The sequence below is a fragment of the Struthio camelus genome, chromosome 14, assembly GCF_040807025.1.
Source record: "Struthio camelus isolate bStrCam1 chromosome 14, bStrCam1.hap1, whole genome shotgun sequence".
Taxonomy (NCBI): Eukaryota; Metazoa; Chordata; class Aves; order Struthioniformes; family Struthionidae; genus Struthio; species Struthio camelus.
The window spans coordinates 15,537,854-15,553,099 of NC_090955.1; the positions used below are offsets into that span (position 1 = coordinate 15,537,854).

Genomic DNA, 15,246 nt, shown 5'->3' on the forward strand with positions numbered 1-15,246 from the left:
TTCTTCAAAGCTGGAATTTGGAGGATTTGGGTAGGCAAATAATTCATTGTTCCTGAAATTGAACCATACTATTTACTAACCTGCATTTTAAAAATCAAATGGATGAATACAGTTGTGCATTTCTAAATTCCCAATAAAAGTTGTTTTGTCAGAGGTGATTGTATTGCTTCAAAGGAGGGGTTAAGATGGAGCAATCCCAAATTGTATCTACTTTTAAAAGTTATGAATTCTGTGGCACTCTAAGCAACGAAGTGATGTTATCCCTAAATTACCTTGCCTCCATATCCCGAAAAATGAAAACTTTGCTCTATTTCTGTATTGGTCCTACAGAAAACGAAGGACACTAGCTTTCTCTACAGTCATGAGCTCTTGTGAGTGTGTAATACTCTCCTTAGTTGCACCTGCATGTTTCATTCCTGTAAGCAGGAATGATAGTGGAATACCTACTTCATATTTTCCAACAGCAAAGCTCTGAAAAATTTTCACGGACTTTCTCTGAAAGAATATAAGAAAGGAATTAGGACTCGGGGAGGGTGTTGCCTGAACACACACACACAAAACAAAATAGACATGCTGTGTCAACTTTTTTACATTCTAGGCTTTATCTAATGTTCTGCTTTCAACACTTCCTTGTAAACAGCTGTTCTTCCCATTTTCAAAAGTCACAAATTGAAAAGATAAACTTGCTGTGCGTGATAGATGAAGTATCTCCAGTATCTCCAGTCTGCTTGCTGTAAGTTTGTTCACAATAAAAATCTCCAGACCAACAAAGCAGTAAGTTTCAGATTTGAGTTGTTTCAGTAGAACAGTTAGGAACAAAGCAGTTGATCTATATTTGCTGAGAGTTTTGCTCAGAATTGTTGTTAGTTTTTTCCTCTTCTCCCTTTTCCTCTTCTTCCATTCTGGTATTAGATTGAGAAGTAAAGAGCAATAAGAAAAATGAAATAACCGTAATTTTGAATACAATGTTATTAAAGAAACGTGGGAAATTGTGTGCAGATTGCTGTTCGTTTGACCATTTGTTTTGAGGTGGTGGGGTTTTCCCTTGCATTTTTTAAGCTATCTAAATCACCATTAGAAATTCAGAAATTCCAGCACAGCTTTTGCATCTAGTTAATGATTAAGGGTTCTCCCTAGTATCATTTATTCCATCTTGATATTCTTTTGTGAAATACGCTAGGAATAGAATTGTTTCAGTACAGTGCGTCTTATATTCTTATAAAAATCAAATTTCAAGGATACCAGTATTTGAAGTTGATCCGTATGTATATATTTTGAGATCATAAAATGATTTTTCTGACAAAGCTGGCAAACTAGTATAATTTGAATAAATACCTACTGATTAGGAGGAGCAGCAAACCTTGATGTGCATAAATTCTTGCAAGATACAATTCTTCTATTTGCTCTGTAGCCCTTCTTCTCTTCACTTTCTTTCTTTCCCTGGTGTTCCCTCCTCTGGAAGCTACCTCCTTTATTGATATATTGTAAGCAAGATGAATTCAACTGTGTGGTTTTTTTTCTTTTTTTTTTGTTTATTTCCAGTGTTCTCTCATGCTTCTCAGTCACCTCTTAGAACACAATCAATAAAAGGTTTCAACTTTCTCTTAAAATCTTTGGGAGACAAAGACTGTGCCTGTTGCGCTGTGTGTGCTCTGTGTGCTTGCACATAAATAGATGGTCAGTGAAGCTGGTGGAGATGCTTTGTTTCCTAGGTACCTTAATTTAGAAGTACTTAAGCAAAAGCTAAAATTCTGTGCTTATGCAATAGTTCCTGTCAGTGTGAGAGAGACTGTAGGCTTATTTAGGTTCTGAATAACTTCCCGTGATAAGAAGAAATGCATTCTTCTTTAACTTGAATGTAATTATTAACTGGCTTGTTCATTTTGTAATGTACTCTGTTGTATGTTAAGCAGTAAGCATGCGTAGCAAGCTTGATTAATTTATCCTCTTTCATTATTCCGGGAGTGAGTTATTCTATTTATTCATTGTTTATGGTGCAAGGCAGTGTTTCTCAAATTAATTTGTCCTGGGCCCCTCTAAAACCAGCTCTACCATTTGCACCCCATTCCTTCCTAGTCATAATCACCATTCATGCACCTGTCTTGGCACTGCCTATTCTCCCCTTCCCAAACACCTCATCTTTTCTCCTAACTCTCCCGCCAGGGGTCATATCCCACAGTTAGAGCAACACTGGTTAACTACAGAGTCTTGGCTTCTGTCCAAGTATCCATGGAGTAATGCATTTAAATAGCATTAGTAGGGAGTGTGCATTGTTTGAAAATATTTATTCTGTTGTTTTTTCCTTTTTCAGTAAGGCTTTTAATTTACCAATACTCATTCTTCACACAAGATACTTAGAAAAAATTAAGTGTGACAAGGCAGACTATGGAAAACTCATAAAGCAAACTTGCAAATTACATGAAAGAAGAGCTAGTACCCTTTTTCTGCCATGCTTGGCTGCATTGAATTCCTAGGCTTGACTGAGAGATTTAAGATTTTCGCAGTAGGAGGCAAACTATATAGATTAAACTTGCTTCTATTGTTGTTAAATTGTGGCTTTAAGAGCTGTGTATTCCTTAAAGTAAGCTAGTTAACATATGCATTCAGTGGACAGCTTTATAGAGCCATACTGTGTACTGAAGAGTCTTGATGAAAATACTGTGTTTGTAGCATGCAATAATTTTTTACTGGATTGACTAATAAAGCGTAAACTAACCTTTCACATTGCATTTCTTTTAAATAGAGGCTAAAATAGCTGGGAATGAGATGTAATAAAAGGCATTTTTTAGTGTATTTTGTGGGGTTTTTTTTCTTTCTCTTTTTGTAGGTCTGAATATACATTGTAATTAGTAATCTTCACTCAGCATGTTTCACCCTAATATCCTAAAGGACCCCCATGAAGTTAGCTGGCGTACAAGTATATAATGCATACTTTTAGGGACCACCTCATCTTCTGATAGGTTTTAAGTCAGCAGCTATTTTACTCAATATCCTTTCATGATAGGAGAAACATGAGAAAACCATATCTAGTTGAAATGGCAGAAGAATTTGTTCAGGCTAAATGTGATTACCTATGCGGTAAGTCAACCAAAAAATCGTGGATAATGTAATGATTATGTGAAAAAAAATGTATTTAATAATTTCAAACAGTCAGAACAATTGTATTTATATCTTATTCAAAAGGGGTAGGAGACCTGGTGGCTGAAGTCTGGGCTAGGGAAATAAATATTATTACATCTTCTGAAGAGAATGTCTAATTTCCCAGATTCTTATGTGCAGGAACCTGTATTATCTGGATTATAGCTCAGGGTAATTGTGCTATCTATCCAGCTTTGGCTTTGTATTTTTTACTATTTAGAAGGTTTTGACTGTTAAATTAGCTAGTATATTTTTTAAAAGGCTAGTGTGGATGCTTCATAATGTTTATTCCAAGTGACAAGGCTGAAGCGGAGGGAAAAAGCTGTATTCTGGGAGGTGGAGAAGGAATATGCAAAAGTTTGTGTGTGACAATCTTAAAGGGAGGTGCGCTGTGACCACCCCAGGTCACCAGGCACCTACTCGCTGGAAGGCTGAACTGCCCCTGAAACTGGAAGCATTAAGTATGTTCGCATGAAACAAAGGTTCTTCCAGCCCAGAGAAAGGGCCTAATTGATCTACCAGAGAACCTACTACTCTGGCTGAAAGGCACAATTGTGTAAAAGTAATTTGCTAACACCTGGAAACTGACCATTGAATTTTCACAAGTACCCTAGAAGAAAAAGAGAGATCTTTGGACACAACAGACTGTTCTTGAAGGGAAGATGTTAGGGAAGAACCAGCTCGCTGTCCTCTATATCAAGCTGGTAAATGGGGGTATGATCTCCCGCTGAGCAGAGCAAGAGACTTCAAGTATTAGGAGTATGGTGCAGTTGATTGAGGTGGTTGTGATCCAAATATTATTGATAATTTTTAAAGTTTTATATTGAGTTTTGATATCAGACTCTTAATTCTTGTTTAAATTCATTCCCATGTATGTTTATCTTGGGCCTCTTGCCATTGGTTATTACGAAATATTTCTATGTAGTAAATGGTTGATCTTTTGAGGAAAATTAAATGTTTGGCAGTAGTTCTCTGTTTTTCTTAGAAAATGGATTGAAAGCAAAGGGATGTAAAAGGGCTAGGGATAGTAATGGATTAGGGAGCATTAAATTAAAGGTTTACTGATTCTGCTTGTGCCCGGTCAGAATAGTCCTTGCAGATTCCCCAGCGTGGAAGCCAAGCCTTCTTGGGGATGCTGGGTTTGCAGAGTGGATCTAGGAAATGGTGTCCTGTGATCCTTCAGGACGAGTTTTGACAATTTGAGGCACTGCAGGAAAAGAATTTTAAAAAGTATTGGAAAGACTGTTTGCTAAATCTAGACCCAATTGGAGGTGGTAGTTAACCCACTGTCTGCAGTGGAGTTGTACATGCTCAAACCAAGGTGAAAATCCTGAAACATGGAAGCTCTCAAGGAAGCTGCTTTGTAAATCTCAGTTAACAGCAGAGGCCAATCGGTCTTGGCAATGACTTCCTGCACAAAAGCGTGTTTTCATAGAGTTAGAAAAAATTACTTTAAAGGGATGGAAGGGAGGGGAAGGTTTCCGTAGCAACACAACCACCCTGTTTTATGCATTTATGTGTGACAAGAGTGGTATTCCGGGTGGGATATAGCATTTGGAGGTCCTGTTTCCGAGCCATACTGCTTATATTTAAAATCGGCATCATCAAGGTGCATCCTTCTGTGTGGTCTTAAGTGTCTCATTAATTTTATTTTGATCTTGACAGTTCCTTTTGACTTAAGAATAACTGACACGTATTATTTAGTCTTTTTTCATGTCCAGCTTCTGCTTGAACCTAAGTTCATCTGTGTCTCTACACCTTTGTAGTACTTGCAGATACTTACTTTTCTAATCTGCTGCTCGAACACTTGTTGCTCCCTATCTGTGCATGCTTCTAGTGTTGTCCTTTTTAGGGATTTCTCTTCCATTTTCCTACTGCTCCGTTAATCTATCACACTGTTTATTTTTGCTCTTGGTACTAATGAATTTCATTACATCAATCTCTAGAAGATTTTCACTGTTTGTTTTTCTATGATGCCACTGCTGAAATAACTAACGGACGTGTTCAGTGACTAAATATTTTCTGAAGCTTGAACATTATTGATTAGCTAATTTATGTAACTTTGTAGCCTATAATTGTTACTTTGCCTTTCCTACTTCTTTAATGTGTTCTTTGTATCACCATTCTTGAAGCTGGAGCTGTGGGAAGGAGGTGTGGAGCTTATAGTGCCAGAATTTAGAGTCTCTGAACTGCGTTTACTGCGAGGAAGGCTGTGTTTGATTTCTAAAGTTTCTTTATGCTTAAGAACAAGCTTCTCTCCCTCACAATGGAGTTCCCAATGAAGTAAAAAAATGCTTTACCTTTCATATCCCAGGCCAAATTCAACTTTCAGAGGCTACAGGGATACATTTAGTTGACTCCTCTGCAGCTGAACTTATATACAGAGGCTCTAAAGATGAGGCAGTGAAACAATAAATAACTAACAACAAAGAACCAAACCAAATCTTCTATTTTTTATGCAAACAACATAGTAATTTACAAGAAGGAACACAAAAGATATCAACTTATTAAAAGAAGTTAAAATGAAAATTTTGTATTTCGAATATGAAATAGGCACTGAGAAGCCTATTGCTCCTTGAATTGACTTTTAACAACACAACTTACTTCTCCACAGTCCGAGATGTTTTTTTAAATTTTATCCCCATAATATGTGCATGCAGTGCAGGAACAGAAATATATTGGCAAACATCAACAAAACTTATAGTTGGCATTGTCAGCTACACCAAGGGTATAACAATAATAGTACAAACCCATCCATCCAGGGTTTAGATCTGCAGTCAATGCACTAGACACAGGTTGTATACCCTACATTATGTATTCTGTTGGAAGCAGTCCAAAAGGTAGGCATGTAAGTAGTATAAATGATTCATTTTTCCATTGATGACTTCAGAAATAGAAAATATTTTAACTTGGTTGAAGGCATCAAGGAAGCTTTCAATTAAAAGAGCAGATGTCACATAGAAAGCCTTTAGTTTACTGAACAATGAGTATGATAAACATTGATTATTCGTCTTGATGTTTGAGGTCAAAAAAAATTTGTCCCTTCAGTTTGCCTCATGGGAGCATGAAATTAGGACCATATGTGTGTTGATTAATAACACATGAAAGATGAATCATGATTGCTGTTTTGGTCTGGTGCACAAGGCTATGCTTGAGGGTTAGTGATTTCCTACCTCCATTACCAGATCTCTGTAATTAGTGCTAGCATATATCTCTGTTTCCTAGTACTGATGTGAAAGTGGCTGCCTGACAGGGGCTATTCACATTCATAAATGGCCTTTATTAAATCATAGAGTCTTTACTCAACAAAAGATGGACACTGAGGTGTATTTAATACTATTTGCAAAAACAGTAATTCAGGGGGCAATTCTGAAATCACCAGTGTCATCTCTGATCCTGGCAGGGAGTGTCAAATATAAGAAATGGATGTTGCTTTCAGCTTGAGTGGGAATATGAAGCACTGTACACTTCGGATTAAAAGGAACAGGCAGAAGTTCAACAATAGAAATTGACCAGAATTTATGGTTCTTTCTGTTGTATTAACTCACTTATAGCCTGTTCTGATGGCAAGCTTGGAAGCAACATTAGGTCCTGAGGTTAAAATTCCTTTTAAGCTTTATTTCTGAAAATGGAATCCTGCCTTCCTTCCTTCCCGGCCTGATACCAGCTAGGAACAATTGTCATAAATGCGCTTCATTAATAAGTTGTTACCATTTGTATAGGGTAGGTACTGGAAAAAACATAAACAAAAATACAGGTTGATTTTTACATAATAGAGTCTCTGCCTCTCACTGATAATCCTACCTTTTCAATCTGAAAGGTGGGTGCTTACTGGGTATTTACATAAAGTGAAATGCCTGCATGTGCCTTGATCATGTCAATGAGCTGCAGTCACTTATTCTGCAGGAGATGATGTGTATTAGTCTTGTTCGTAATTATGCTGATTTAAGATCTCTTAGGAGCGTAACCTTTACTATCGGGCTGTTGATGTGGATGGAGGAACGTACCCAACAATTGACCTCTGTGGTTAGAGATATGTGATCTGTGATGGAAAAGCCTTTTTGGCTTGCTTTTGCCCAATGTAAGGTGCTTGGTTTGGATCTTCAGCATCTGCAGAGTTCTGGGAGACCTTAGTCTTGTTATGGAGAAGAAAAAAAGAAACCAACTGCTTTTTAACGAATGACATTGTTTATAATTTAACCTGTGTGCATCTTTCAACTTTAATTATCTGTTTAAAGATCTGTGGGCTGTAGTTGTTCTTAAAAAAAAAGAGTTTGGGCTATTTTCTTGTCTATATGTTACTTCTCAGTAACTGTGTGTGGAAGTATGTGGGCGAAAGGGTTTTAACAGGCAAAGCTCCAGGCAATGGAGACTTGCTTTCTAGCAAAGTTCAGAATAATTTTAAAGCTGCGTGTAAACTCAACAAATGTTAGCAGTTAATTAACTGAGAATGTAGAACCCTGGGGCCATAGCATTAAGCATTAGTATTTGTAGTTTTAAAGTAGGATGCTCTAAACAAATTGTCTTAGCTATAAGCTAATTAAATAGCACAAGTACTTTATGGCTTAAATACAAGGGAATGTTTCCTGGAAAAGTATCTTATTAAGTTCACAGGAGTAAGTACTTGCAGGATTAGTACCTAAGTTTAATGTGATCAGATAGTCTGATTAATTTACATGCTTTAACTTTTAACTCATATGATTAATATTTTGTTCAATGTTTTAAGGTGACACTACTTCTCTCTCAGATTACTGTAGCCTTTTTGTACCTTTTAAATGCTTGGGAGCAAATTTTTTCAACCAGTTAGTCTGATGTGCTGTGTAGTTTCAGCAGAGTTTAACTTGTGTTTATATTTGCTTTTTGCATCGATATTATTAATGAATGATTGCAGTATATTGATTTATACTTCTACTAGTATATTTTGTGACATCAGCAAAACGCCAGTAGAAATGTAGTAAAAGAAATTAAAAAGGAGCAATGGAAAGTGTTGCTGTACGTGTGTGCGTGTGTTTATATATATACACATGCACAAACACATTTATATATATATATATATGTATGTATGTATACATACACGCACACACACACAGAAACAATATACATATAAATTATACATACATATACATACACATATAATTTTTTTAAATCTAGGATGTAAAAGATCCAAAAGTCTTAATTCCACTTGAATGAATGAAAATACTTGTGTTAATTTTTCAGTGGGGTTGGGTGAAATTTGATGTCTCACTTTCCCAAAACTTAATTTCTAGGTTGTAAAAGGAAGACAAGTAACGATTGACGTAACGGCTTATCTGCCTTTGCTCTTCACTTATGAATATAAAAAGACAGTAGGCTTATTTTGTGAACATTTTTAATGTATTTTATCAAACACATAATATGACTTTGTTTTACTGTAGTAGTAAGTTAACTGAGGTTTTAGATAGCTTAAGAGAAACAGAAAATGAGTCAGCATAGAACAGATATTAACAGATAAGTTAAGACTGAAAAAACATTGCAGCCTTCCTGTTTCAGGAAGCCTTTTGGTAAAACCTAGCTTGTTTAAAGCCAAACTAAATCAAATCTAACTGAATGAAAAGCTACCGAAGAAGGAAATGAGATTACAGATTTCGCCCTTAAGAACACTATCAAGATTTGCCTTGCTTTCATCCCTTATGTAATAATTTACCGCTCTTTTAGAGATAACTTCACTCACACCTTGTTTTTCTTTAAGCGGCACCTGTGTCTGACTGTTACAATTTGGTGAGACGCGCTGCGTGTTTATACATGTTCTTGACAGCGTCTAATCACTGTTATGGTCCTTTGGTGTACTGCTAACTTCTGTTCTTTGCAGTGTAGTGATTAAAAAAAAGATACCATTTCATGTAGATGGCTAGTATTTTTAAAAGATAATGGTAAATGTGATGTTATTTACTGTTTAGGGAATGTTTTTACTGCCATGAGAATCAGTGTTTTCAACTTTGTCTAGTAAAATATTAGTGTGTATATATACTGTATTGTAGTTTAAAAGTGAGTTTAATGCTTTCTGAAAAATAACTGAAGTCCAAAGTTCTTTAGTGCAGGTACTGAAGTGACACCAGCCTCAGCAGCCCACAAATGTATTTCAGTTCCTCCCTGAGAGAGCACACTGATGAGCCAGACCATAGGTTTTGTTTCCTGGCTTATCGTACTTCTGCTTAGGTTAAACTTTGACCTCTATGTAGCATTTGTGAGCACTGGATGAAATTAGACGTAGGAAAAAAGGATGATGTGTTTGTAAATGAGTTCTAAGTGCGCTGAAAATTCGGTGGGTTGGTTTGCCGATGGAGGAAGAGTCGACTGGAGTCCTTCAGGCACCTGTTCTGAGCTAATTAACACGTGAGGAATCCCGAAGAGCTGAGGAGCGCTCTCTATTCAGTTCTTTTACTATTTTCTTTCCACCTTTAATCTTTGTCCCCCAAATGACCAAGAAAACAGAGGAAAGGTGCTTTGGCCACAGTGCTTAGTAGTGTCATTTCTTCTTTTTGTTTGAATTTCTGATACTCTCTGTCAAGACGACTGAGCAGTCAGGATCAGCTTCGAAACAGACTGGCATTCTCTCTTCTCTGTGCTTATTTGGCAGCTTTCAGTTCAGTGGTTTTGAGCCTAGTTACAAGTGACGTTGACTTGCAGTGTATTTGCCTTGTAGGAGCAAATTTGACTTGTCTTTCAACCTTGACCAAAGGAATATTTTTGTACAGGCACCGTTAGCCTAGATGGTAGAAGCTGAGAACGTCATGTAACTTTCTTTCAAAAATAGGTTCTGTGCTCGGCATCACCTGAGCAAGTCATACTGCTTAGGTGACAGTTTCACTTCATGCAAATATTATATGCAGACTTTTGTTTCTCTTTATTTTTGCTTGTGTGTGTATTGCATTCGGAAAGTCAACAGCAGGTGAGTGCATGCAGGTGTGCGCTTTCTGCTCTGTCGTGGGCCGTGTTCAGACTGACTGATGGTGTGCCCAGATAGAGGAAGAAAAATCAGAAGTCCCATCAACCTCCAGAAACCCATTTACAAAATAAAAGTCAACATAGATTCAAGATAGCCTGTTTTATTCAAGTTATTCTCCTGGTATTTCTCTGCAGGGCCTGTCACCAGTCACCAAGAACAATGGACTACTCAATATCACCTTTAAATATGACAGTAAGTTGAACGTGTTCACTAAAATAAGGCATTTGTCACAATTGTTGATATACAGCAACATATCTTTAAAATGGTTCTAGAATAGCATAAGAAGTTTAGTTTTGAAATGCATTTAAAATCTATTTTTGTTTCCACTGACTCCGGTAAAGCTTTTCCTTCCTATATTTCACTTATTAGAATAATAGGGTCTCATCATTTGTAGTAGTTTCATTTTCAGATTAATTTACATCAACTGCCCAGTATTTGGTTGGAGAATTATAGGGAAAGATTTTATTTTATAGAAGAATGTAGTCATTGAAAGATTCACTACACACAAGTTTATAGGAAAGCATTGTTTCGAGCTTTATACATCCTTTCCCTGAATTCTAGTTCTGGGGCAAAATGGAGTAAAGAGTGTTCCTGAAAGTAGGAAGTTCATGTAGTTTGCGTACAGGGAATAAATTAAAAATCTGCATCTCTATAATGATTAATATTGAATGTCTGAAGATGTGTAGTGTCTCTGCAGCTAGTGGAAGTATTCAGAGGTATTCGAGTATTTAGAGGTATTTCTGCTGGAAACTTCCCTGTAGGAAGTTATTACCCTTTTTGCTTTCTCATGGGCTTCAGTGCAAAATGACCAGGTCAGCAGACAACTGCAGTCTATTTTCTGTGAAGACAAGGGATTTTTGTAGCAGATGTGGCTTATGTGGTCTGTTGCAACTTAGCTGAGAGGAAGGTAATTTCCAGTATGATAACAGTAGTAAGTAGGTTGCAGCAATAATTTCTTAAACCTCTTCAAACATTTGCTAAATGGTTGTATCCTGTTTATTATTATTATTTTGATTTCAGTCAAGTCAAGTATGACTATGACTACATCGGGAGTTTACCTTTATTGGGTCAGTTAGTGGGCAGCATCAATATCAGCTCAATGCGCAGTCAAGAGACAGTCCTAATTTATAGAAGTAATGTTTGTATTAGTGTCAGTGCAAGTCACAATTGTTTCTTTGCCTACCCAAAGAAGTTAGCTCAGATGCTGAGTGTGGGTAAAAATTCGTCATGGAGGGCATGCATCAGGAAACCTGACAATCGTGCTTTTGTTTCATTCTGATCATCCTTGTGTTTCTCTGTTTTTATGTTAACTTCTGAATTTGGAATCATTCATTGTGAATTCTAATTTTTTTATCTAACCTGATATTAAAGCTTAAAGAAAATGAACAAAATTTGAGTAATATCGGATTATACAAGGGATAAGTGGCACTGCAGCAGAGTTATGATTTGTTAGCTGCATTAAAAAAGACAGGAAATAATATCAGTGAGGTTTAGTTAGCACAACAGAGACTGTTGACATCCGAGTATCGGTCTTATTTTTCCATTAATTCTAGCACCAGGAACTGGGATTAACCAGTGACAAGTGTTAATTCAAAACTCTGCTGGCACTGCACGCTTCCTGGACAAGAGTTATTTGAGTTCTGCAGTGCTAGGGAAAGAGGTCCCTGATATTAAGGCTAAAGAGTTTATATATCATGGAAATATATACTGATAGTGAAGAAGCCAGCACAAAAGATAATGCAGCTTACTGGCTGTGAATTAAAGGCTTTTATTTTGTCACAGAGCAACTCTTGCAAACAGTTTTATGTTAAATTATATGGTTAGGTTATTTATTCCGGTGAGAAGCAAATGTTGGTGCATTTTAGCGTTTCATTTGTAGTCAACTAAAAGAAGTGGTTTCCTGAAAAGTGTGTAAATTTTCCCTGCTGTTTTCTTCCAAAATCTGTTCTTCTTTAAAAATGTAAATCAATGACTCACAGTCAAACCTCAGACATTTGTACTATATTGCATTTTGGCAAATTGTCATTTGACCATAAAATTTCAGTAACCAGGATCCAAAATCTTGGGCTTGTTATTAATTAGATCCAGACCTAGCAAAAAGCTGTTATTCAAACTTTCCACTGAAAGAGATACTCTATCCTCCTAAGAGGAAGTTCATGCTGTCATTCAGTTCACTTGCAGCAACAGGATTCTACAAACAGTAGAGCCACTACCAACTGCCCAGCTCTCGTGAAAGGCAATGTACAGTACAAACTGTTCTATTCTTAACCGTGTGACAGATGCATAGAAGACCCCTTACCATTTTATTCATAGTAAAAAGCCATTTTCTAACATTTCTTCTCAGTTATTAATTTTTCTTTCCTTGCTTTTAAGATCACACCTCTGAATTAAATTCTAGTTTCCTGTGTTGCTTTATACTAATACTTGATTTTCGTGATTCACTTTACAAACTCTGTATAGGCAAATCTATCAGTATAAGATTTTTTGAATTAATCATCAGTCAGATGTTATAATGTATAGTCTATTGGTCAACTGTTTCTAGATTTTGTTGACTGCTAGTTCAGAAGCTGAATGTTTGTTCATGTGTACACATCTACATGTATGCTATGCTCCAGGATTATTGAATTCCCTTGCCACTACTCCTCTTCCTGCCACAAAACATCAACCTAACAATAACAAGGCTTTAAAAGTAATAAAATTTGTGGTTATTTGTTTTCAAGTTTTGAATGCGTAATGACATGGTCAAGTTGAACAAAGAGGTCAAGGATGTTTTTCTTGAATTTTATTGTTTTAATTAGTTATGAGATTTTCCACAGAGCTGTGACTTTAGGAAATACACTGAATTTTATGAGGCCTAATGTAGGATAAGAAGACAAAAGCAGTTCTGACTGGATTCACCGGAAGGAGAATGATCTATGGGGATTTGGTCACCGAATGACTAATAGAGATGAGTCAGATTTAGGGAGTAAGTTCTTTGTGGCCCAGCTCAAACAGTATTTTTATATCTCTAGTTAAAAAAGCTGGGCATCAGTTCTAAAGGCTTCACAGTGCTCCTCGGGCACATATGTGCCTGATCACTGACCAGCATTCTCCTGCTCTAAGCACTGTATGTGCACAAAATAAACGGCAGTCCTTATATTCTCTGGAGTAATTGGTGAGAAAAATTGTTGCTGGGAGTCCCAACACGTCTGTCATTTTTATTTATGTTGGGGTACAAGCTACAGTGGTATTATAATTTGGCAATCTGCTTTGGAGTCTGTGAAACTGGGTTATTGCAATTGGTCAAACTGATTGTGGTCAATGTTTTGTGGAAGTTTTGAACTGTTTTTCGTTGTCCTAGGACAAAAACTTCAATTAGGCTTACTGCGCAGTACTTGTTTTTATAGAATAAATAGTGTATGTACTTTTTATGTTGCTCAGTCTCGAAGAGGTGTTGGGAAATTAACCTAATTCTTACTTTATCCATATGGAAAGATGTGGGACATATTGGAAGCTAGTTGCTTGAGCAGATCTTCTGGATTAGGCCCTACTGGCAAATTGTGAATTATTTGCTCTTGCAGGGTACAGGAACGTCAGCTAATGTTTTGCTTCAAGTGTTTCTTTCTCCATATTTTTAGATTGTACTCCGTATCTGAATTCGGTGGGAAAGCACGTGATTGGAGATGTGCAGAATATAACAATCAGTCAGTATTCATGTTATGAACAGGTTGCAGTGACGATACTTTGGACAGCAAATACCATTGGTAAGTAGTAGAAGGAAAGGACTAATTCATCGTCACCAACTTTATGCTAACCAGGATTAATTAAAATAATTGAATTATTCTAGGAAAGCATTGAAGCAAAACTGCTTAAAAGGAAAGCAATTCTGAACAGCTTTGCAAAGCTGCTTCTTTTAATATGTCATTTGATATAGTCTGGAAACTGAGGTACTCTCTGGAGCACATACTACTTGTCACTATTTCAGTTTGTTGATCTTCCCCTCTTCAGTACAGTACAGTGTTTTGTTTTCTGCCACAAGGCATTGGTGCGTTTTAGTGGCATTGATCGAGGTTAGTTGCTGAAACACCCATAAAGGTTCTTTAGGATGCAGATTATCCAAGTGTTTTTTTTAGTGGAAAACACTATGCAGTCATGGCTATACAGAATCTTAGAGCAGGGTCTGTGCGAGGTCTGTTCACTAAGAATATGTTTCGATCACTTAAAAGAAGGGACACTTGGGAGTACCTTGTTGCCCGCTGGAGGGCGCTGTCTCTGTACCAACTCCCAGCTGGTCCGTCCTTTCTTGCATACAAGTGAAGGTCCTGAACGAAGTAATTTTATATAAGCTTATTTTCTCTAGTAACTGGTTTAGCAAATGAAAGGCCAGAGTTTTCCTTCTCGAGTGTTTTAATGCTTCATTAAAAGATTTGAAATGCAAAGGTGCTTTTCAATATCAATTAAATCGTTATAATTTGAATTGAGCTCAAAGTAAAGCTGAGTTGAGTACAATTTTGAAAATTAAAACAGAAAATTGTTTGCTTCAAGTTCTTTTCTCACACAGCAGAGTCTTAACTTGGAATTTTATGGCTCATACTCCCTCAAAAAGTTTTAAAATGAGTTCTTCCAGTTTAATAAAAGAGCTAAAAGTTCTCATCGTAGTGGTAGGAATGGATCATAAATGATGAGATTTGACTAATAATGAAAATATTTGTTTATTGAACTTGATTTACGTTTTAGCATATAGCTGCATTTATTAAATCAAACATTTTAGACAAGAAAAATTGTCAGTTTCTTTGTGACCTCCCTGTATTAAATCAAGTTTTCATAATTTTGTTCAATAATAGAAAATAATGATAAATTACTGGATTTTAAGAGCATGTGTGGAACTTGCCCTTAATGCTTTCAACTGCACAGAGTTGCTGAATTTGGTGATCTACAGCTGCAGACTACATAAATCACATCTCTGGGGGAAACAAAGCTCGGTATTTCTTCTTGTAATGATCAGAGGTTAATCCTTCGGAAAGAGTCGGGACAGAACTGCTGTTGAAGTATCTGGGGTAACAGAGGAACTGGACATGTTCTCGTTCATGGTCTTCACATTAGTGCAAACAGAGCTTCTGCTCCATGGAATATTAACACATCGG

The 15,246-nt window shown here is 36.7% G+C and overlaps 1 protein-coding gene across 4 annotated transcripts in view; it reads left to right on the forward strand.

The window, feature by feature from the left end:
* The window catches only part of IL17RD (interleukin 17 receptor D), a 55,711-nt gene that overhangs the window by 20,395 nt on the left and 20,070 nt on the right, over positions 1-15,246 (forward strand). For 2 of the 4 annotated variants that reach the window (XM_068907736.1, XM_068907735.1), the window contains exons 2-3: positions 10,258-10,315; positions 13,741-13,866. Coding sequence is in view for 1 of the 4 variants with exons in the window: in XM_068907735.1 (XP_068763836.1) it covers positions 10,258-10,315; positions 13,741-13,866 (184 nt within the window). In the remaining 3 variants the exon portion in view is untranslated. Of the gene's footprint in view, positions 1-673; positions 775-10,257; positions 10,316-13,740; positions 13,867-15,246 lie in introns of those variants that run through there. The other 2 variants (XM_068907737.1, XM_068907738.1) reach the window with 2 other exon arrangements.